Raw genomic sequence first — 23,382 nt, forward strand, 5'->3', positions numbered from 1 at the left:
ATTGGATTTTAGAGATGGAAGGATCTTAAAGTTTTGCTAAATCAATGTTTTTGTCTTTTTTTTTCTGTAATCTGCTGTGCAGTAGATTTAGACCCACTGAGTCTTAACATTTAGCCCTTATCTTTGGTGAAATGAGAACAAGAAAACAGTGGGGTGATTTTATTTATTTATTTATTTATTTATTTATTTATTTATTTATTTCTCCAAAGCTAAATGTGTTCATTTTATTCTGATATCATTTCCTTTTTGCATATTTTTTAAAATTTTCTGTGGCCTTGTAGATCTTAGATGGCTTTTGCTTTTTTTTTTTTTAATAATGTTTATTTATTTTTGAGAGAAAGAGACCGAGCATGAGCAGGAGAGGGGCAGAGAGAGAGAGAAGGAGACACAGAATCTGAAGCAGGCTCCAGGCTCTGAACTGTCAGCACAGAACCTGACGCAGGGCTCAAACCTACTGACAGTGAGATCATGACTTGAACTGAAGTCGGCCACTTAATCGACTGAGCCATGCAGGTGCCACTATGGCTTTTGCTGTTTGAAAGTCTTTCTGAAAGAAAGAAAAGATTATCTGTCTTATGTTAGCCTTCCGTGGTTTTTGCTGGCTTGTTCTTGGGTTGTATTTTATTGTCATCTATTTTACTAGCCTGCTGCTCTGGTGTGCTCTGTTCTGGTGATGAGTGTTTAGTCCACTCCGATAATTAACTCGTTGGCCATGTTGCCCAATAGTTGATCTTTGATGTCAGGGAATTCTTCTTCGGTGAAGGTGTGAGATGGATTTAAGCAAACCATTAAAAGTCTGGGTATAAACATAGGAAGAAGAGAAGTGTAGACGAAGTAAGAAAGGTAAGAAGAATAAGAGTCACAGTGGGTGGTGTCAACCTGCTAACAGGTAATGGGGGCCATCGAGTTAAACAGCGACAGTAAAAGGGGAAAAGAATACTTTGATGTAAAAAAAAATACTACCACATCTTTATATCAGGAATGACTTATGTCATTAAGAAATATTTCCTTGGGCACCTAGGTGGCTCAGTTAGTTGAACAACAGACTTTATTTCAGCTCAGGTCATGATCTCATGGTTTATGAGTTCAAGCTTTGGATCTTCTCTCTGTCTGTCTCTATCTCTCTGTCTCTGTCTCTGTCTCTCTGTCTCAAAATAAATAAACTTAAAGAAATCTTTCCTTCGAGGTTCACTGTATTGCCGGTTACTACATTTTGATGAGTAGAGGAAATAATGATAGTAGGCTGAAATACACTCTTTGATTGATGGATTTGTTAGTAAGTCTTCATTTTTGGGAGGCAGAACATTTAGGATTCCCATCAAATCTGTGGACCCATTTCTCAATAAAAAGTTTATTTCCACATGAATAAATTATTTGACATCAACTTTAAGAGTTTCACTAACTACCAAGATTATATAGACCCCAGGTTACAGACCTTGCCTTGGGAAAGTATCTTCCTACTTTTCTTACTCTCAAATTGTTAGAGAGTCTTACATCTCAAAATCAGCAATTGTAAATAGAAGCAAGAGAAGGAATGGTTATTGACCGCATATGTGCTTTTATATCCCAACCCACTGGAGTAATTTACTGTGGTCTTAATGCTTTGCTAAGCCATTAGATGCCTGCCATGTTTTCCATAATAGAAAGTGATCTCCATGTGACTTGGAAAAGATAAATCTCAATATAAGCTCTTGCTTCAGTAAAGTTTACTGTGGCCTATATTAACCTTTGCATTTTTTAAATTCTTGTGAATTGTTCTCTCTGATGCCATGGTGCTTTTATGGCTTTATTCATCAAAGTATAAAGGCGTTGAAAATTCTTAACCCAGTGCCCATCTGTTTTATGTGAAGCGCTGACTTGCTGGTAGTAAAGGAGTGTGGTAAACCCATGCTTTCAGTCCAAATCTAATCACAACCAGAAGTTTTAATTTTATTTAACAATAAAATAATATCAGCTCATGATATTAAAATCAGAAAATAAAAAGCATGTTTGCAAACATTTTTTCCATCTAAGGAAAGCACTTTATACTTATCCTGCTGTATATTATTTCAAACATATATATGTGTCAGCATGTATCTTTATAATATCATACTGGATATGATGTTTCAGCCTGCTTTTTAATGTGATTTGTAATATACTTCCTTCCATGTGAATGAATGTACATATACGCATTTTTAATGGATGTATACTGTTTTACTGGATGAGTAAATCGAGATTCTTTTTCAAAACAATCTTCTGTTTTGAACACCCAGTTTGCACGTCTTGATGATTTTCTTTTCTTGCCGTATCTTTGTCCAGTTTTTGTATCAGGGTAATGCTGGTTACCTAAAATAAGTTTAGAAGAGTCCCCTCTTCTTTTTCGGAAGAATTTGAGATGGATTGGTATCCACTTGTCTTTGAATGCTTGGTAGAGAGCCCAGCAAAGCCATCTGGTCCTGGAATTTTATTTGTTGGGAGAGATTTGATGACTGTTTCTGTCTCCATGCTAGTAATCAGTCTGTTCAGATTTTCTATTTCTCTATGATTCAGTCTTCTTAGATGGTATGTTTCTAGGAGTTTTTCCATTTCTTCCAGTCCACCCAATTTGTAGAGATAAAAGTATTCATGATAGTCTCCTCTGATCCTTTGTACTCCTGAGGTATCAGATGTAATGTCTCCTTGTTTCTGATTGTGTTTATTTGGATACTCTTTTTCTTTTCCTTGATGAGTTGGTCTCAAGATTGTTGAATTTTGTTAGTGTTTTCAAAGAAAGCTGTTAATTTGGCTGCTCTTTTCTGCTGTCTTTTTGTCTCTATTTCATTTATGTCTGATCTGAAATTTGTTATTTTCTCTCTTCTACTAACTTTGGATTTTATTTGTTCTTCTTTTCCTAGTTCCTTCAGGTGTAAAGTTAGATTGTTTATTGGAGATTTTTCTTGCCTCCTGATGTAGGCATTTATCCCTATAAACTTCCCTTTTGCTGCATCTCATCAGCTTTGGTACATTGTATTGTTTTCATTTGTCTCAAGGTATTTATTTCTCTTTTCATTTTTTTTTCTTTAGCCCATTGGGTGCTCGGTTGCATGTAGTTTAATCTCCGCTGTATGTGAATTTTCTAGTTTTCTTCTTATAATTGATTTCTAGTTTTATAGCATTGTGTTTGGAAAGACGTGATACATTTTCAACATTCTTAAATATATTAAGGCTTGTTTTGTGGCTCGCTGTGTGGTCTATTTTGGAGAAAATCCCATGCCCACTTTAGAAGAAGTATATTCTGTTGCTTTTGAATAGAAGGTTCTGTATGTGTCTAAATCCATCTGGTCTAATGGGTCATTCAAGGCCGATGTTTCCTTAATGATTTTCTGTCTGTGTGATCTCTGCATCGATGTAAGTGGGACATTAAAGTCCCCTACCATTATTGTATTGCTGTCTACTTTTCCCTTTATGTCTGTTAATATTCACTTTGTATATTTAGGTGCTCTTATGTTGTGTGCATAAATGTTTACAAATGTCATATTCTCTTGTTGGTCTGACCTCATTATCATCATGTAATGTCTTTCTTTGTCTCTTATTACAGTCTGTGTTTTGAAGTTGTATATATATATATATATAGCTTCCTCTGCATTCGATTAGTTTCCTGACATGCAATTACTTAGATTGTTGCCAAAAGTCTTTGAGTTGTTTATTTTATGAGTATAATGAATCATCACCAGAAATGTGGGGCTGCTGTGAGTAGCAAAACAGAGCCGACAATCAGGGATTGACCCTACTAACAGCTGCCAGAACTCCACACACATTATGGTCACTAGGGTAGAATTCATTTATTTATTTTAGTACTTGTTAGGGGAAAGTTGCTCTGGAAATTTTTTATTAGTAGAATTTTTTCCACGGAGCTTTTCAAATACAATGATGCTTGTCTAAGTGTCTTAGCCCATCTGGGCTGCTATAACAAAATGCCACAGGCTGGGCGCCTTATAAACAGCAGGAGCTTATTTCTCACAGTTCCAGAAGCTGAATGTGTGAAAGCAAGTGACAGCACAGTTAGGCACAGGTCTTCTCCAGGTTGCAGACTTCTTAAATTCTTACCTTGTGGAAAAGACAGAGATGCTCTCTTAGGCCTCTGTTAGAAGAGTGTTAATCTCATCACATAATCACCTGATGTATGTTGTTAAAGGGGAATAAAAAGTAGATGATAAAACTCACCAAGTGTAGGAATTTCTGCCTCTTACCTTCATCTGCCCAAAATAAATTTATAAGTAGTACAGTAAAAGTACATGTGACTTTTTGAAGCAGCACACTTTTAAAGCATGCCTAAGTTGAATAAATTCTGTAATGAGACATATTTGCAAGTGAGCCAAAGATGCCACCCCCTTCATACCATCCCATCAGTCAGTAGTATTTTCACATGTGATTGTGGGAGGGACAGAGCATACAAACACTTGCATAGGAATATTCTTATTTTATTCAAACTTCTTTGTTTTATAAAGAAGGCACAAAAATGCCTTTAAATTAGCTAAAGTTCATGGATGAAGAATATTAAGAATATCAACATCATAGGTATGCCTTGGGGGCTCAGTTAGTTAGGGGCCCGACTCCTGATCTCAGTGCAGGGCTTGATCTCAGGGACGTGGGTTCAAGCCCTGCTTTAGGCTCCATATTGGGCATGAAGCCTACTTTAAAAAAAAAAAAAAAAAGGAACATCAGCATCATAGAAGTGAAAAATAATTTGATTCTAGCAATATTGTAAATTTACCAGGGACAGGGAAACTCTTTGTTCTTGGTCCACATGATCTGTACATTTCTTTGTATATATGCTGTGTTTCCTTCTTTCTACATTTCAGAGTCCTCTGTGTACTTATAATTCTGTCACCCCATTTCTTTGGTTTTACATGGCTTTGGCTCTCACCAATGTCCAGTCCGTTGCACCAGACCCTGTAAGCTTTCAATGGAAAATTACCAGTTACTGTGTTTTATCTGATTGATGAGGGAGAGCACCTAAATCCTCAGAGCTTGACTCAGTTATAACCAGGGGAGCCGGGCATGGCCACATGGTAGATCCTTTTTCCCCCTGTTCGTTCTGCAGTAGTTAGGGGAAAGTGTATATTCCAGAGAAGGAATTCTAAGTCGTGTTTTCTGTACTTTGTTCATTGAGGCAATAAAGTTTCTCTTAAAGGAAATACTTGAGCAGTTATGGCCACCTCAAACTAAAAGAAAATTTAATAGGAATTGGTGCACATTTTTAAGATTAAAGGTTAAAAAATAAGCTAATAAACAAATGATCTCTGTGAAAATTTCCAAGGATAAAAATCAATGTAAAATTTATGTAGCCTCCAGTGTTTTAATTTAACTAGAAAACTTCTATATGACATTGTATAAATAGGAGCTTTTGCCAGTTTTCAAGCTTTGTCCATAGGTCCTGCCTTGATGGTCATTATTTTTTATTTACTATGTTTATTTCTGTTTACTAAAGTTACATTGATTTCCTTCATGAAAAATAGACAGAACATGAGAAGGTCTGAAATGAGGAATCATGAATGATAAAATAACCAAAACATGTTGTCTGGCATTAAATTTAGGTCTCAGTAACTAACGAGTTTCACAATCGAAATGATTGTCTCACTTGGCCAATAATTACCTTGTCACTATTGGGCATGGCATGATAATGGTTATAATGATACAGCAACTAAAGCAGTGATAGAAAAACATGATTGTGGCACAGTCTTATTACACTGATCTCAAAATATCTGGGCAAACTTTAGAAGCTTGACCAGAGAGAACTCATGTTTGTGGAAATCCCAAACATCTTCCCCTCTCCTCTTTCAGACTCTAAGTTCACAGCTGAACAGAGTTTGCGTCTTGTGCCTGTGCCTGAGCCAGTGTCCCCGTGACTACCACACTGCCTGCTTTCACTTCCATGGCATCATCTTGTCATCTCATACTTGGACTTTGGGACAGTCTCCTGATAGTCCTCTCACCATATGTCAGGACTCAACCTGTTTTACGTTCAGTGCCCCAAACACACAATGTCTTCCTATTGCTATTATGCCTTCCCTGGTATTCTTTTATATCTATGCTGAGAAACTACCTTTATCCTTGACCATCAGTTGAATGTTATCTATTATCAAGACATGACTTACATGCCAGTCCTTACATAAAATGTTTCTTTTTAAAAATTGTATTTTTTTTTTAATTTGAGAGAGAGAGAGAGAGAGAGAGAGAGAGAGACAAACAAGTGGAGGAGGGGAAGAAAGAGAAGGAGAGAGAGAATTCCAACTAGGTACCCTGCTCAGCGCAGAGCCCAGTGCAGGGACTGATGTCATGAACCATGAGATCATGCCCTGAGCCAAAAATCGAGAGTCAGGTGCTTAACCAACTGAGCCACCCAGGAGCCCCCTACACATAATATTTCTTAATGTTACACTGGTATTTACTTTCTTACTCTAAACTGTAAAGTCTTCAAAACTCTTTGACTTGCATTATACTTATTTAAGTTCATCTCATATCAGTTTTACAGGATTTGCTTACCTCGCAGGGACTCCATAATATTAATCCCAACCCACGTTGAACCTTGAATGTAATAAATACAAGTAAATAAACTTAATGCCCTTAACAGTTGATTATGAAATGTGTATCTCAATATTACATTATACCAAATTATAGTTTCAAACTGGTACTTTCTTCCTTAAGCAACTTATGTTAATATATCATTTATTAGGATTAAGAAAGTTTAATTTGTGAGGGACACTCATAACTCCAGCCAGCCATTTCCTTTAAGTCTTTTAGTTATTTAAAAATAGATCAACAACATACTGTGTATTATTACCTTTCACTGTCTTCTAGTTATTTATGAAATAATGAAGACTTTTCACTTTGTAAAGGTAGTGAGTACATAGGAAGAAAAATCATGACAAAATCCATTCATTCCTGTGAGGATTGAAGTTGGCCTTTGCTTTAGGAAAAATAAAATCAATTTTTATACAGGTTTGCTAAAAACATGTTTTCTCATTAAATCAGTAAGCCTTCCGAATAACATGGTTTCTGGAGAAAATTCAATTCCCCTTGAGTGGAAGATGTATGCTACAATCAACAATGTTCACATCAGTAAATTTCTTATAAAAACTTTACTTTGCATGCTAAATCCCAAGTGATTGAAAACTTCATAATACAATTTAAAATTTTTGTCTTTTTCAAATCACTAAGTTCATACATATTTGTTGGTAATTTTTCTTTCTTTACTTTCTACCCTCAACCACACTCTTCAAAGCCAACCTCCGTCAACTGTCGATATGTGTCATTCAAACACCTCATTTATGCGTAGCAAAACCTAGACTCACGTATACACTAATGTGTACAAATATGCAAATATGCACTCAGGTATTATCTTAAACATTCATTTTTAAATTGGGAGAATAGTTGGCATGTCTAGGTATAATACAAATGGTAGTTATTTTGAGTAATTAGCCCCAAACAATTTATACACAGGTTTTTTTTTCTTCGTTATGTATGAAGCAATTTAAGAGAATCAGGGAAGGTAAAAGCGGCAGAACCAGTTATGAAGGATAGACCAAAATTTCCCTAACAGATTCCTAAACTTTTGTGGTCCCTAAACTCTCACTGACTTGTAGAACTGCACTTGATATATTTATGACCTTCTTATGCGGCAGAATAGAATCTATTCCAAGGAGAGATTACAGCGTGTGTTATATATGAGCCACAGGGAATTCTGGCCTTCAGCGCGATCCATTATGGCTGAATTTATTGCAGGCTAAGCTCTATCCATGCTTCTCACAGTTGCAAGGGAGCTAGAGTTGAGAATGACAAGAGTCCCAAGTGACCTGGTTACGTCTAATTTATGGGCCCTTCACAGGACCAAGTAGGGTCTTGGTGTGCAGTTCACTTGATTCCCTCCTTACAGAGATTGTGACCTCTTTGTCCATTGCTAGCACTCGATATAGTGTTAGAAGCTGAGAGGAAATGGTTTTGTGAGTCTCTTTTGTAATATTCAGAAGATAAATAACTTTAGAAGAATGTAATTCGCCCAGGTGTCTTCTGAGCAGTGCCAAGTGCAAATACATTACAAGTGTTTGGTTTGGGTGTCTTTGTGGCCTTTCCCCCCTCCTGTTGTTACAATTGAAATATGCAGCATTTCTTTAAAAATTTGTTAAAGAAAAAACTTTAAAACTGATAGTAAAAATGGAGGGGCCTAATCTTTTTAAGTGATCTTTTTGCCTGGAGGTTCCTTATTTTCAGTAATGGGCTTGCTTACATAAGATGGCCCCTTCTATTCTGCACTGCTTTGGATTAATACAAAGCCACTACTTATATTGAAAAAAAAAATGCTTTCAGATATTTTTTGAAAATATTTTTATTTATTTCTAGGAGAGAGAGAGAGAGACAGCGTGAGCAGGGGAGGGTCAGAGAGAGAGGGAGATACAGACTCTGAAATAGGCTCCAGGCTCTGAGCTGGCAGTCAGCACAGAGCCCCACACGGGGCTCGAACCCACGAACCACGAGATCATGACCTAAGCGAAAGTCAGATGCTTAACTGACTAAGCCACCCAGGCGCCCCTCTGATATTTTTTATTCATTGTTCTTATTTCTGCTGTCTTAGACAACAATGAATAAGCTTATAGATCTTTTCAAAAAAACCACTTAGATGTAGGGTGCATCTTGAGTGTTTTAGACTAATTATCCTCAGATTTTATCACACATTCTCAAGGTGTTCAGACTTTGCATCCTATTTGCCCATAAAATTGTGCTAACTGGAGTCCACCCATCTCTGTGTCTGATATTATTAAAGAATATGAAGTTTGTACTAATGCTACAGTAGTCCATTTACAGTGTTGGTGTGCAAACTCATCTCTCACTCGTAAGGTTTTAGAATTATATTTTCACATTAATGTGTGCAGCCATTTATTATACTTGGTTAATACCAATAAGGTGATTTAAATTTATTATAATAAAAATATATCATTGTATAACCTATTATTCTAACTTACCAAAATGATTTTAGGTGTTGTCTTTTGTCATCAAATGTATGCTATATCCTTCTGAGCTTTGTGGCATTCACACATTTTTTACACATGACCTTAATGCCTTCATTTATGTCAGTAATTAAAAGTGAAATGAAGTATGTACTAGAACACAGAGCTCCAGGGGACGTCACCAGATACCTTAGTGCGTGTGTTCATGATTCTTCAATTCATTCCTTCCAGGTACATTTATTCAGCCAGGTACAAACACATTAAAATGCTTTTTTTCCTTACTACCTGTAAAAATATCTTGAGAGTAGACAATGTTTCCTTCAATTTAGATATGATTTCTACAGTATTCTTCTCATTCAGAAATGTGGCATGTGGCATCTTTCGTGAACCTGTCCTCACTTCTAGTAAGCGTTGCTGTATCTTTAAATTGGTTTCCATCCAAATATTTGATCATTTACTTCATAATCCAAAATCATAGTCTGTATTTTAAAAATTCCATGTCTTTAGCTTTCTTGGGTATTTAATTGTTTTATAATTAAAAAAATACATCTGCTAGGTGTGCCTTGCACAGGGTAACCTCATGTGATACTCAGAGTGCTACCATATCGGTCTTCAATTGAATCTCTATTTTCAGAAATAAGCAATCACAGCATAGTGATTTGCACCGAGTGTATGGTTAGCAGGCTGCTGTTACGTGCTGGAAGCCATGTAGTGTAGCAATTATCTAGTGCCGGCATGGTGCTGGTTGTTGGACAGAGAGCTTCAGTCATGCAGCACGATGCACCAGGCTTGACAGAACTTCCAGCCCAGTGAAGGGGTAAAGACTGAAATAAGCATATAAAATATGTAATATGCCAAGTGGTGGGTGAGAAATGCAATACAGAAAATACATAGCGAGGGGAGAAGTTGAGAGGAGAGAGCAGGCTGGAGGCCTCGTCTTTCACGTGGCTTGTCAGAGTACGTCATTCTGATAAAATGGTATATTTTGTGGGAAAGCTTTGTAGGCTCAAAAGAGGTTTGAAAATCACAAAGAAATATTTTGTAGTGTTAAACGCTTTGACTCGAGGGTCAAAGAGATGTAGGATTTCATCCCAGTTCTGAAAGGTCTTGACCATGTGACCTGAGTAAGTAAGTATCTTTTGGATGACACTTTGCCCCTTCAGGAATTTATCATTAAAAATAGGGGCAAGTTGGCACATATTATGTATAGAATATTTATTGAAGTATGGTTTGCAGTGGTGAAAGTAGACCGCATAGAGCATCTTGTTACAAGTTTCTACTAAGACAAATCATGCTATCGACTCATGTGGAATACCGTGAAATCACATAGTACAGCGCCACTTGCAGATACCAAATCACTGTAGTAAATCTGTACTTACACACGTGGGATGCTATTCACTGTGCGTGTGTGTGTGTGTGTGTGTGTGTGTGTAACAAGCATATATTTGGAGAGAGAAAGATTAGCAAAATAAGCATTTAAATTTAAATGTATAGAACGAGGAGCACCCGGGTGCCTCAGTCAGTTAAGCATCGACTTTGCCTCAGGTCATGATTCGTGGTGCATGGGTTCAGGCCCCACATCGGGCTCTGTGCTGACAGCTCAGAGCCTGGAGCCTACTTTGGATTGTGTGTGTGTGTGTGTGTGTGTGTCTGCACCCCCACTCAACTCAGGCTCGCTCTCTCTCTCTCTTAAAAATAAATAAATAAAGGTATAGAATGGGTACATTTAGTTGCTTAGATTGTGAGTAGATTCTCTTCTTTTGATTATATTTTAATTTTATCATAAATGAACATATATTTTAGCAAAAGTGTAAGTGAGCACAAACATTACACAACCCCTTCCTCTTGAGGGTTGTATGATGAACACATTTTTTTTTTTTTTATAAATTACAAGTTCATATAATGTATATTTTAACTTTGGGACAGAATTTGTTTTACCCCCTCGGTCATGTGATTGTTCTCTCCCCTAGTCCTCTGATGGGGAACATGCTTCCCCAGGTCCTATATTTTAAGACAAAAATGGAGCAGTGAAATAATCACAGTTGTCTTCCCTTGTCCTTAAAATAGGCCACAAAGGGATTATTTTTCATTGATTATTTTTATTATAAAATAAAGACACAAAGAAAGTTTTATGAAACAGGGCTGCCAGGGGGGCTCCATCTGTTAAGCGTCAGACTTCAGCTCCGGTCATGATCTTACATGAGAGTTCAAGCCCCATGTCAGGTTTCTGCTCACAGCACAGAGCCTGGAGCCTGCTTCGGATCCTCTGTGCCAACCCCACCCTCTGCCCCTCCCCCTCTCATGCTCTACCTCCCTTTCTCACAAAAATAAACATTACAAAAATCAAAGAAGCAAATGTGCTCTGACCATAATGAGGAGCTTCCGTTTCAACTGCTTTTCTTAAAAAAGGATGCAATTTCTGCGTTGCAGCCGCCGATGAACATACACTCGATCGTGGTGCAAGTGCAGTGCATCAACAAGAAGGTGGGCACCGTCATCTACCACGAAGTCCGCATCGTGGTGAGGGACCGCAACGACAACTCCCCCACGTTCAAGCACGACAGCTACTACGCCACGGTGAATGAGGTCAGTTCCCGCTGTGCGTGTAACTGGCCATGTCTCTGCATGTGTGCAAATGGTGCTCCTGTGGGAGGCCCAACTGCTGAGAAGTGTCCAGGGAAGAGCACTGGAAGCAATAGTACTGTGGAGAAAGTAAGATCAGGGGGACTCTGGTGAGATTTCAGGAATTGATTTTGCTGCAGGAAAAGTTTTGATTTGCTTGCAATAATGACCGAACTACTGGTATTTTGGGATCATCTTGGACAATTTAATGCCAGACACCATGTATATGCTTACTAAGGGTTAACAGGAGCTATTGATTCTTGTTGGACTAATGGTTTTCTCTGAGGTGGGCACAGGACTTAAATCGTAGAAGACCGTATCTATTCAAGATCCTTGTACCTTAAAGTTATTTCCTTAATTTTAAAATCAACTTCTGGCATATTCAAATATTTAAATATAAATCACTGCTCAATTCTTAGGCTGATTAAATAATTTTTAACAATTTTAAGTATTTCTGCTTTTATTACAACATGATTTTTTGGTTGTTTATTTCACTTTTTTTGTTTTCCCTTGGAGCCAAAATCCATGGGCCAAGAAGCCTTTTTATGGTTTTTTTTTTTTTTTTTACAAAAACAATGGTTACTCTGTTAATTTTTTTGTTACTCCAGTAACAAATATTTAGAAAACATTTCTAAAATATTTAATATCAGTTATTATACAGACTTTAGACATATAAAAAATGAACAGCATTTTTAAAACAATTTTTTAACTTTTATTTATTTTAGAGAGAATGAGAGAGACAGAGGCACAAGCAGGGGAGGGACAGATAGAGGGAGCCACAGAATCCAAAGACAGGCCACAGGCTCTGAACTGTCAGCACAGAGCCTGACATGGGGCTCTAACACACGAACCATGAGATTATGACCTGAGCCGAAGTCAGTTGCTTATCCGACTGAGTCACCCAGGTGCACCTAAACCGCCGTTTTAATAGTCCATATTTTAATACATTATTTTTACTTTCCAGATTTTGTGTTAACCCCAAAAGCTATGCACCAACTCTACAGGAGGAAATGTGTAATTTGGGCATAAACACAGAAGCGGGCCTGTAACCTCTACATGTTTGTTTTTCGAAATTGTTTAAAATGTTTCATAATTATCTTAATATTCCTCTCTTCATTAAAAAAGTGAGGAAATTATGCTTCTTATAACGTGAGACTTTGTAGATTGAATTAGTAAAAAACAAAGAAGCCATAAACTACCCTTTTAAGGTTAATGGGACGAGCTTGCTGGTCAGTCAGTGTTAACATTTTTTTTTTTTTATTTAACTGGTTCTTACTAAAACAGACAGATGCTAATTAATGTAATTATCCGTTTTATGTGACTAATTATTTTTGCATGTGAACTACATCTTTGAATGAGATTTAGCTTTGTTTGAGTGCTGACTTCATTTGTGAATAAACTGGTATCAGATGGATTATCTCAGGCAGCAGATCTAATCGCAGAATCCACTCTGGAATCATATTTAACTGTTCCTGGAGCTGCTGCTTTGGTTCATTTCTTGTGAAGAAATTTGCAATGTTCAGCTTGCATTTCAATGTGCCCTGTGTGATTTGACTGCTTCCCGTTCCCCTCAAGTCTGCTCGGCACCTTGCTGAAAAATAACCTTTTCAAGTACTATTTTAAACTTAACCACTACTCTATTCAAAAATTGCGTTAAGATTTCTCATTATTTTCTGGACAAACGTTATCTGTCTCCACCGGCTGACTTTCAAGACCTTCCATAATCTGACCTGCCTTCCGTGTGTTCTTAGCATTAGCTTGTGAATGCATCACAGTCCAGGTTAATTTCTGCACGACTCACAAACTCCTTTTCTAGGGCTTTGCGCACATCGTTCATTGTACTTCAAACAGGATCCTCCAATTTTTATTATTTTTTTATCTTTTAAAAAATTTTATTATTTTATTATCTTTTAAAGTTTAACTCAAGCTATTACCATTTCCTCTTTCTATGGTCGTCCCTGAATGCTCCAGTACACCCCTGTGCTGTCTCCCTGGACTCTAAACTTCTAGGCATCTGGATAAACATCTGTTGGAATGATAATTTATAGAAAAGTTAAACCTTTCTCTTTTTTAAAAATTTTTTAAGTTTATCTATTTTTGAGAGACACGGCGAGAGTGTGAGGAGGGGAGGGGCAGAGAGAGAGGGAGAGAGAGACTCCCAAGCATGCTCTGCACTGTCAGCACAAAGCCCGTTGTGCGGCTCGATCTCACATCCATGAGATCATGACATAAGCAGAAACCAAGAGTTGGACGTTTGGCCAGCTAAGCCACCCAGGCTCTCCAAAAAGTTAAACCTTTTATCTTAAATGTCATTTGGAGAAGCACAGTTTTCTTTGCTAAACTGTCCTCTCTGTTCTGCTGACACATTTCACAAAAGTCTGCTGAGGCAATCCCACCGCTGCTATACTTTGCCCTTACTTTCCGTGGTTCAATTCTGAGGACACGTGTACCTGTTGGCCATGGTACCCCTTCCTTATTTTCTTGGAAAGAACCATAAGTTTCTTTAAACCACAAAACATAATCATAAGAAAAAAATGAAATTTAGCTGTTTTTTCCATCCTTCATTTATTTGAGTAGATCTTCTATAATTTTTAGTATAATTTGCTTAGATATACACATACACATGGTGCAATTATATGTACATGTATGTACATATGTGTAGGTATGTATTTATGTGTGTATATATGTTCGCTTATTTATATCACATAAATCTCTGATAGTGTGCTGCAACTACAATGCTGCCTGCAAAATTAAATTGTATTACATTAAATAGATTTTACTATGTGTGAGACATTCAGAAATTTTCCATGAGATTCCTCCTTTTAGTGCAAGACATACAGTGAATGCGGTAAAGACTAGGGGGATCGAATTGTTTCTCAAAATATTTAAAAATCCTTCACAGTTTAATAGATTGTTGATGTCAAAATATTTTACACTTCATTAAAATCCAAAAGACAGGTATAAAGTCATTATCACAGATTCATGAAAGAAGTTTCCAGAATTAAAATCCCCATGACTCACTCTCCTTATTGGCCATGAGAACACAGATGTCTGTTCCAAGAATTGGCCGGGTTACATGGTGAACTGGTCACAGCCTTGGGAGTAGAACCCAAGTTCTTGGTTCAGTCATTTCTTCACTACTTATTAATGGATATCCTGTATCCTAACGTATCACCACATTCATGTAACTGATGTGAAAAAGAAATAACAGGGACTATACTTATGGTATTATATCATAATATTATAATCACAATGCATTAAATGTCAGTCTTTTTTACTCTTTGTAAACATATTCTTTGTATCAAGAATTTACCAAAATATTAATGCCTATATCTAAATACCAATCAAGAATTGTAACAAGTTTATAATTCCTTGCTTGTGAGAGGACATCAGACACTGCAAGTATTTTTCTCTCTCTGAGTAATTGGAGACTCTCAATTAATTTTGGGCAATTGTATCATTAAGTAATTAGCCTAGTTGGTTTGAAGAAGAGATTACACAGTCTAATTGTTGCTGATTGTCCTTAAGCAATTTTTGAGGATAAATATTTTCTGGCGTGATGTCTTTAATAACATGTGCATCTCATCCTCAAAAATTTCTTTTGACATTAAAAGCAAAGAAGGGCAAGTCAAGGCAGACATTTGAGCATGCCGAGAATTAATCTCCAAATTATATAGAGATTATATTTGTCATGATCTTTAATGATCTCTTCACAGAAGGTGCACTTTTTAAATCAATATTAATTTGTTCTTTCCATCACCTTAAATATCATCTTAAATGTACTTTGCTGCTCTGACATGATGTGTGTTATTAGACATAATTTGTTGGCAGTTTCTGGAAGAATGTCTCCTTGCGTATCTCTTGATGGGTAGATGGTTTATGGTCTCTTGAAGGAGGGAAGGTAGGAAGAGAGGGAAGGTGGGAGAGAAGGGATTTAAATTTTGAGTTATTTTAAGCCTGTGACCTCCAGTTCAGAGAGTTTGCAGATTTCCAGTGAGATAGCTTAGATTTTCTTTTACTTTGCCCTGAACATGTACTTCTCACAAAATGTTTTATAATTCATAATAGATTAAAAGTTGTATGTGATTTTATAGCATTATATAGGACGCTTTATTGTACTGGTATTTTCTATCCGTTTATTCAAACTGAGACTGATTATAATCTTACAGTCTCGAAAGGGAAAGGAGCCAGTTCACGTGTTACCTATGTTTTCTAGAATATCTGTCTTTCTTCATACTTCACTATCCTATGTTTTGTTGACATTAATTTTGCTTTACTATTTTATCATTTCATTTCATTTAGTTAGACTGTTTACTTAGGTTCAGATGTCAATAACCAAAGTGTTAGATTCTAAAAGTGACAATAAGAAACAAAATGTATCCTCTTTATTATATTCTTACCATATTTAGTGTAATGATTTAATCCTACATTCGTTCCTTAAAACATTTTTACTACTGAGTCTTTTATGGTTTCTTAAATAATTTGCTTAAATAGTTACAGGAAATAATTGTTTTATTCCATTTCTATTCCACTAAATACCTTAGGGCTAGGGATCTCACTTTTTTTTTTTTANATTTTTCGGGATCTCACTTTTAATACATTTAAAACTGACATCTTTTCTGCACATATTACTTTTAAAATCTAAAAGTTATATGTGTGATAAAATCGCCTTGCATTGGGACAACAGGCATTGAGTCGGAGCTCTAGAGCCATGGGTGATTTTTCAAAATTCATGATTTCTCGTGTTCATAATGAAGTGGTATTTTGCCTGCAGTATGTACAAATTCCTAAGAGTGGTGTTTTAATATAAAATATTCTCTTAAAGTGGAGACTTCAAAGTGAAAGGTCTACTTCATTGTTTTTGATCAATGATAAATGATACAAGGGCAGCCTTTTGAGAAAAGTACAGTTTATAGGTAAAATTTGCCCTGCCACTGCATGCTTCTACACGGCCCATGTGATTTCAGTGTACATAAGTAAGATTTTATCACAACACAACAATGCCCATTCATCATGTACTGTTGTGTGCCGTGAGCAGAGTTGATTAGTTGTGTGACCAAACCACTGTAAGTTCACTCCTTGGAGAGTCGGAAGCTGCACCAGGTGAGTGATCACACAAAATAAACTTGATTTGCAGTCATTAAGGAGACCACAGGGAATTGTTTCCAAAGCCATGAGTCCCCATGAATCCCACCTGGGGATTCCCCACTCCCACCCCATCCCATGTGGATTCTGTTTATGTAGGGTTAGAACAGACATGTAGATAGAGGAGCCTCGTCATCATCTGTAGAGATGGCATAAAGCCACACACGTGCCTTAAGGAAACCTGCTGTGGGTAGTGGGTATTAAGAAAAAACAAAACGTATGTCAGTTAGTTACTATATTTGTGCATATGCAATTTTCAGGAAGAGATATTACAGATTTTATCAGATTTTTACAGGGATCCGTGCAGTAGTGAGGGCTAGTGATAAGTAGCCCTAAGTTATTTTCAAAATAAGGAGACAAGACAAAGAAAGACAACTCAGAAGAAAAACAGACCAGAGAGGTAGCAAGAGAATAAAGAGCATCATCCTAAAAGGAAAGTGCACTGAATTTACAAATCCAAGCCCACTGAGGTACATTAATAACAGTACCAATCACACTGTGTTAAATTAAGAAGTACATTGAAGTACATTGAAAATAAAGACAGAGGGTTAGTGACCATGAAGTGCATTTCAAGATGCTGACAGGAAGGGAAACAGAGGTGGGGCAGTATTGAGTTTAAGGGTAGAAGACATTTGAGTATGTTTATAAGACAATTCTACATAGCAAATATCATAGTAAATTTAACATTTGAAGCATATAATAATTGTGTAAAATAGTTTTGTAAAATTGATCAGCAAATCCCCACACTGAAGGATTCTAAGACCATGGCAATTTCTTACCTCTAACCCACTCTAAACTCCATTTCCTGGAGGAAGTCCTTACTGGAACTGAGGATGAAGTCTTAGGCTCCCAGGAAATCCTTGCATGGAGATTGGATTGGAACTTTTCCTAACCCAATAGACCTACCAAAATACACAAATAGTGTGTCATCCTAGGCCTCCTGACCTAAATCTGTGCATCAAAGTTTGAGGTAAATGTTGGCTCCATGAATTAGCTTTATTTTTATACCTGGTACCCCAACTGCAAAGTTTCAGTACAAGGTGGACAGCTGAGTTGAAATGTTTCTACTCTTAAAATTATGAGATTTAAGAAGGCTAAGAAGGAGAGTAAACTCCATACACTTTAATCAGCCCATGGGATTGCAAAAGCATTTTTTTTTTTTTTTACCAATAATCATATTGTGAACTTTATTATGACCCAGACATAACTGATGAATGCACATTATGGACAGTACTAATAATAGTGGACAGATGATTTACTGGGCACTGACTTTATTGCAGACCTGTAAATGTGATACTGTTGCCCCTTCCAATAATATACCAGCAGGCCTGTATTATTCTCTACATTTTGCAGAAAATAAATTCAGTTTAGATAACTTAGGTAATTCATCCACAGTCAAGTATCTTGGATTTGGTGCTCATAAGGTTCAAAAGCACATCCGTCTCTCTCTAAAACATGACACCTTTACAATACCACGTTCCATTGGGAAACGCTAAACACCAAGCTGGAGCAGGAATAGCATGAAAAGACTGTGTTTGTGCAAATGAATGCAGTTGACTGAACAATGCAGGGCTTGGGGCACCAGCATGCCCCCCCAACCCCGTACAGTCGAAAATCCATATAAGTTTTGATTCTCCAAAAACTTAACTATTAGTAGCCTACTGTTGACTGAAAGCCTTACTAATAATAGAAATAGTCAGTAAACATACATTGTGTTTGTTACATGTATGATATGTTGTATTCTTCCAGTAAAGTAAGCTAGAGGAAGGAAATGGTTATTAAGAAAATTACAAGGGAGACAATATGTTTGCAGTAATGGACTGGAAAAAATCCACATATCCGTGGAACCATGAGGTTCAAACTCCTGTTCAAATATATTTTATTTTATTTTTTTAATATTTTTATTTATTTCTAGTAGAGAGAGAGAGAGAGAGAGACAGCGTGAGCAGGGGAGGGTCAGAGAGAGAGGGAGTCACAGACTGAAACAGGCTCCAGGCTCTGAGCTGGCAGTCAGCACAGAGCCCGACGCGGGGCTCGAACCCACGAACCGCGAGATCATGACCCAAGCGAAAGTCGGACGCTTAACCGACTAAGCCACCCAGGCGCCCCTGTTCAAATATATTTTAGAACATATATATGTTCAAATACATATATGTATTTATTTATATTTATATATGACTTTTATAAGAAAACTGCACTTATAACCCAAGAGCGATGAATGTATTTTAAGGTCTTCATTACCTAGAAAATGAGTAAAATAATGAATAATATGCCTGTTAATCAAAGTAAAGCAAAGGGGCAATTGAAAAGAAATGTAGGGGTGCCTGGGTGGCTCAGTTGGTTAAGTGTCCGACTTCGGCTCAGGTCAGATCTCATGGTTCATGGGTTCGAGCCCCACATCAGGCTCTGTGCTGACAGCTCAGAGCCTGGAGTCTGTTTCAGATTCTTTGTCTTCCTCTCTCTCTGCCCCTCTCCCACTCATGCTCTGTCTGTCTGAAAAATAAATAAACTATAAAAAAATTGTGAAAAAAAAAAGAAAAGGAATACAGAATGGACAGGATTAAATATTACAGTTAGAGTAGATTTAAATGATCCTGTTCAAAAACTACATCAACAGTAAACAAGAAAATGCCAAAATGAAAGACAAGAGTTTTCAAACTAAATTAAAAAAAAAAACGAAATGAAGGCAGTTGATTCAAAACCCACTGAAATATAATTTTAAATATAGAAAATGGAAGTAAACAAACCATGCAGTCAGCTTTTATGTAAAGGCTGTTATAGCTGTACAACAAAGTCAGACAAAATGGACTTTATGGGAAAAGACATTGGCAGAAGAAAAGGAACTTTTCCTCATGAGAAAGATTCAAATTGCCAGAAAGTTAGAGCAATTATGTATTCAGTTGCACTTAGTAACATGGCCTCAGAAATAAAAAAGTGTTGAAAGAACTAAAGGTGAAATGGAAAAACCCAGGATCACAGAGGGATATTTTAAAACCTGGGGAGGTAGAATGATAAGCCTTCCCCCAAAATGACCATGCCCTAATCCCTGGCAAAAGAACTTTGCAGATATGATTAAGGTTATGGAAGTTAATCGGGAGATTATCCCAGATTATCCTGCTGGGTCCAACCTAATCATGTGAGCACTGAGAAGAACAGAATTTCCTCTGGCTGGAGTCTGAGAGTTCGTGACAGAGAAAGCAGGAAACATGAAGAAGAAATGGAGATCCAAGTGAAGGAAGAGTGAGAAAGAGGCATCCCACCCTCGCCGGCTCAGAGGATGAATGCACCCATGAGCTGAGATACGCTTTCTGGGAGCAGACAAAGAAGGTACATTTAAGGTCTCACTTGGAATCAGGTCCCTCCTCCCTACAATGGCAAACACAACTGAGTCCAGCCAATAACCTGGGTGAGCTTGGAAATGAATTCATTCCCCGAACCTCCAGGGAGGAATCCAGTCCTGTGGATACTTGGTTTTACTTTTATGAGACTCTCTGACTTCTGATCGACCTAACTGTGAGATAATTAAAGCATACAGACTAATTTATATAAAAATAATTTAAGGCACTCAATTTATAACAATTTTCTATGCAAGCAGTCGAAAATATAAAACCTCTTTTATTAACTGCCAAAGTAGGTAGGGAGAAATAACAGGAAGGAAATAGAAGATTTGAATAATGAAATTAGCAAATTTGGCCTGGTGGATTCTTACAAAAGGGTCACTGAATGGGACAGCTGTGGAGCTCATCCCTTTCAAGCACGCGGAGCTCTTAAGAACTTACCAAACACTAGGCTATAAAGGAAGCATCAGCATATTCCAAATGGCTGAAATTATACAGAGCCTGTTTTCTAATCACGGTGCAATTGAGCTTAAAATTAATAAAAACAACAGAAACAAACTAGAAATTTCTCACAATATTTAGAAAATTACATAAAGTGCTCTCATTATTCACAAATGCTATTGCTGTATATGTAAAAACCAGCAATATTTACATACAAATGATTGCAGTTAAAAATGAGTTTCACAAGTTTGCTGGGGACAAGGTCAGTAGTTTTTAAAGTAACTTTTTATACATAAGCAATGAACAAAATGGATTTAAACAAGAATATCTTGTTCATAGCAACTACCAAAATGGAGTTTCAGTTATATCTATTTTAAACTAAATTCAGCTGTTTTTAAAAAAAATTTAAAGTTTATTTTTAGAGACAGTGCATGGGGGAGGAACAGAGAGACAGAGAGACAGAGAAAGAATCTCAAGCAGGCTCCATGCTCAGAGTAACTCAACTCATGACTCAATCCCAGGACACTGGGATTTTTACTCATAACCTGAGGGAAAATCAAGAGTCGGTCACTCAGTCACTCAACCAGCTAAGCCACCCAGGTGTACCACTGGTAAAGTTTTTAAAGAAACAAAAGCTTTCAGGAATATTGTGGTAAATCACATAGGTTAACACAACAGTGAAGACCATAAAATACACTTTTTTTCTTTAACTTGGTAAATATGAGCTATGAGAATCATAGTTATTTTTGCATAGCTCTTGGGGAAAAATATGGCTTTATGTGAATCATCGCTCTTTTTACATAACTATAGGGGGAGTTCTGTATTTGCTCAGATATGACTATTCTACCACTTTAGAATCTGTACCCTGCTTTTTACCCAGAAACACTAAAGTCCCATTGGTTAAGTAATATTAATGATTTCCCATTGACCAAATGTCCTTTTCTTTCCTTACAAGGTTTTTCTGCAGGAACAGCTCTGTGAGGCTCAATGCCAAGGGCTCCAAGAGCATCAGAGTCAGTTTAATAAATCTGTGTTTGATCAAGTTCTCTAAGTTATCAATAATAAGAAACTTTAAAGGAGGTTTCGTAAATCTGAATTTAAAATGGCATTTGTAATTTAGGAAGGTGAAGGTTTACAGTTGAAATAACCTTGGATTTAGGGAACAATCAGGTTATTTCATAATTATTGACATTACTAGTACATTGTAAATCATGTCCTGATTAAGAGCTTAACCATGAATAAAGTTTAGATTTATAGTAATGCTAGTATTTTTCTTTACTTTTTTATTATTAAGCATACTCGTTAAGAAATAACTTCATACCAGTGTCCCTGGGTGGCTCAGTACTTAAGAATCTGACTCTAGCTCAGGTCATGATCTCACGGTTAATGAGTTCCAGCCCTACATTGGACTCTTTGCTGACAGCTCAGAGTCTAGAGCCTGCTTTGGATTCTGAATCTCCCTCTCTCTCTGCCCCTCTCCTGCTCATGTGCTCTCTCTCTCTCTCTCAAAATAAATAAGTAAATAATAAAATAAACAAGCATTAAAAGAACAACTTAAAAAAAAAGGTTTTCAGGAGCGCCTGGGTGGCTCAGTTGGTTAAGCATCCGAGTCTTGATTTTGGTTCACGTCATAATCTTATCATTGGTAGGATCAAGCCCTGCATCAGGCTCTGTGCTGACAGTGCAGAGCCTGCTTAGGATTCTCTCTGTCTCTAGGTCTCTCTGCCCCTCCCAGCCCCTCCATACTTGTAAGCACTCTCTCTTTCTCACTTTCAAAATAAATACATAAAACTTAAAATAATAAAAAATAAGATTTTCAAAAAGAGTAAGGAGTATGTAAGACCAGTAATATGAACAGTATTAGTACTAATTTGAAAAAACTTGCACTTACTCGTTGGGTCCAAATTATTGCCTGGTTCACAGTTCAGTACAAGAATGGTGTGCTAGCAGAATGTTAGAAAGAATGGGGCATTATCTTTTGTGTCCTCACAACCGAGGTGGTGATTTCAGGAAGGAGCTGTGCTTCCTATCTGAGTAATCACAGAAAAGGGATAATTTCTGATAGGTTTGGTTTCCTTGATGGAAGAGATAATAGTGTATCTGGGTGGTTACTGAAGATTAAAGGATTCGGAGGATGTAAAACCAAGCCTCCAGTTCCGGAGATGTCTATGTATTCGTGGAACGGTGGGAAGCTGGTGCCAGCTAACTACTTCATCACATCCTGCCCTCCCGACATCCATGAGATTACGCTTCCCCAGATTTAATTTTCAATGTAAAATACACATGATCATTTTCACTATGAAAGATTTTGTTGTTGTTGAAATGTGTTATTAAATTTATTTTTACTTTTGCCACATTTTAAATTAATAACTATATAGCTTATACCCTTTCTTTTTATAATTTTTTAATTTTTAAAGCTTTTATTTTTTAGAGAGAGAGAATGCATGTGAGCAGTGGATGGGTGGAGAGAGACACACACAGAGAGAGAAAGAGGGGAGAGAATATCTTAAAATATCTTAAACAGCCTCCATGCTCAGCAGGGAACCAGACTTGGGACTCAATCCTACAACCCTGGGATCATGACCTGAGTTGAAATCAAGAGTTAAAAGCTCTGGATGTCTGGGTGGCTCAGTCGGTTAAGCATCTGACTTCTAGTGATCCATGGGTTCAAGCCTCGAGTCAGACTCTCTGCTGACAGCTCAGAGCCTGGAACCTGCTTCGGATTCTGTGTCTCCCTCTGTTTCTGCACCTCCCCTGCTCACGCTCTGTCTCTCTCTGTCTCTCACAAATTGATAAATGTAAAAAAAAAAAAACTTTTTTAAAAAGTAAAATACTCAACCAGCTGACCCACTGAGGCCCCCGATACCTTATAC

General features: G+C 37.1%; 1 protein-coding gene across 8 annotated transcripts in view; it reads left to right on the forward strand.

Moving 5' to 3' along the window:
* The window catches only part of PCDH15 (protocadherin related 15), a 752,236-nt gene that overhangs the window by 249,118 nt on the left and 479,736 nt on the right, over positions 1–23,382 (forward strand). For all 8 annotated transcript variants that reach the window (XM_077755213.1, XM_077755212.1, XM_077755209.1 and 5 more), the window contains one exon: positions 11,394–11,549. In XM_077755213.1, the coding sequence (XP_077611339.1) occupies positions 11,394–11,549 (156 nt within the window). The remainder of the gene's footprint in view (positions 1–11,393; positions 11,550–23,382) is intronic.

The sequence above is a fragment of the Crocuta crocuta genome, unplaced genomic scaffold, assembly GCF_008692635.1.
Source record: "Crocuta crocuta isolate KB4526 unplaced genomic scaffold, BGI_CrCroc_1.0 scaffold2, whole genome shotgun sequence".
In the NCBI taxonomy this organism is placed as follows: Eukaryota; Metazoa; Chordata; class Mammalia; order Carnivora; family Hyaenidae; genus Crocuta; species Crocuta crocuta.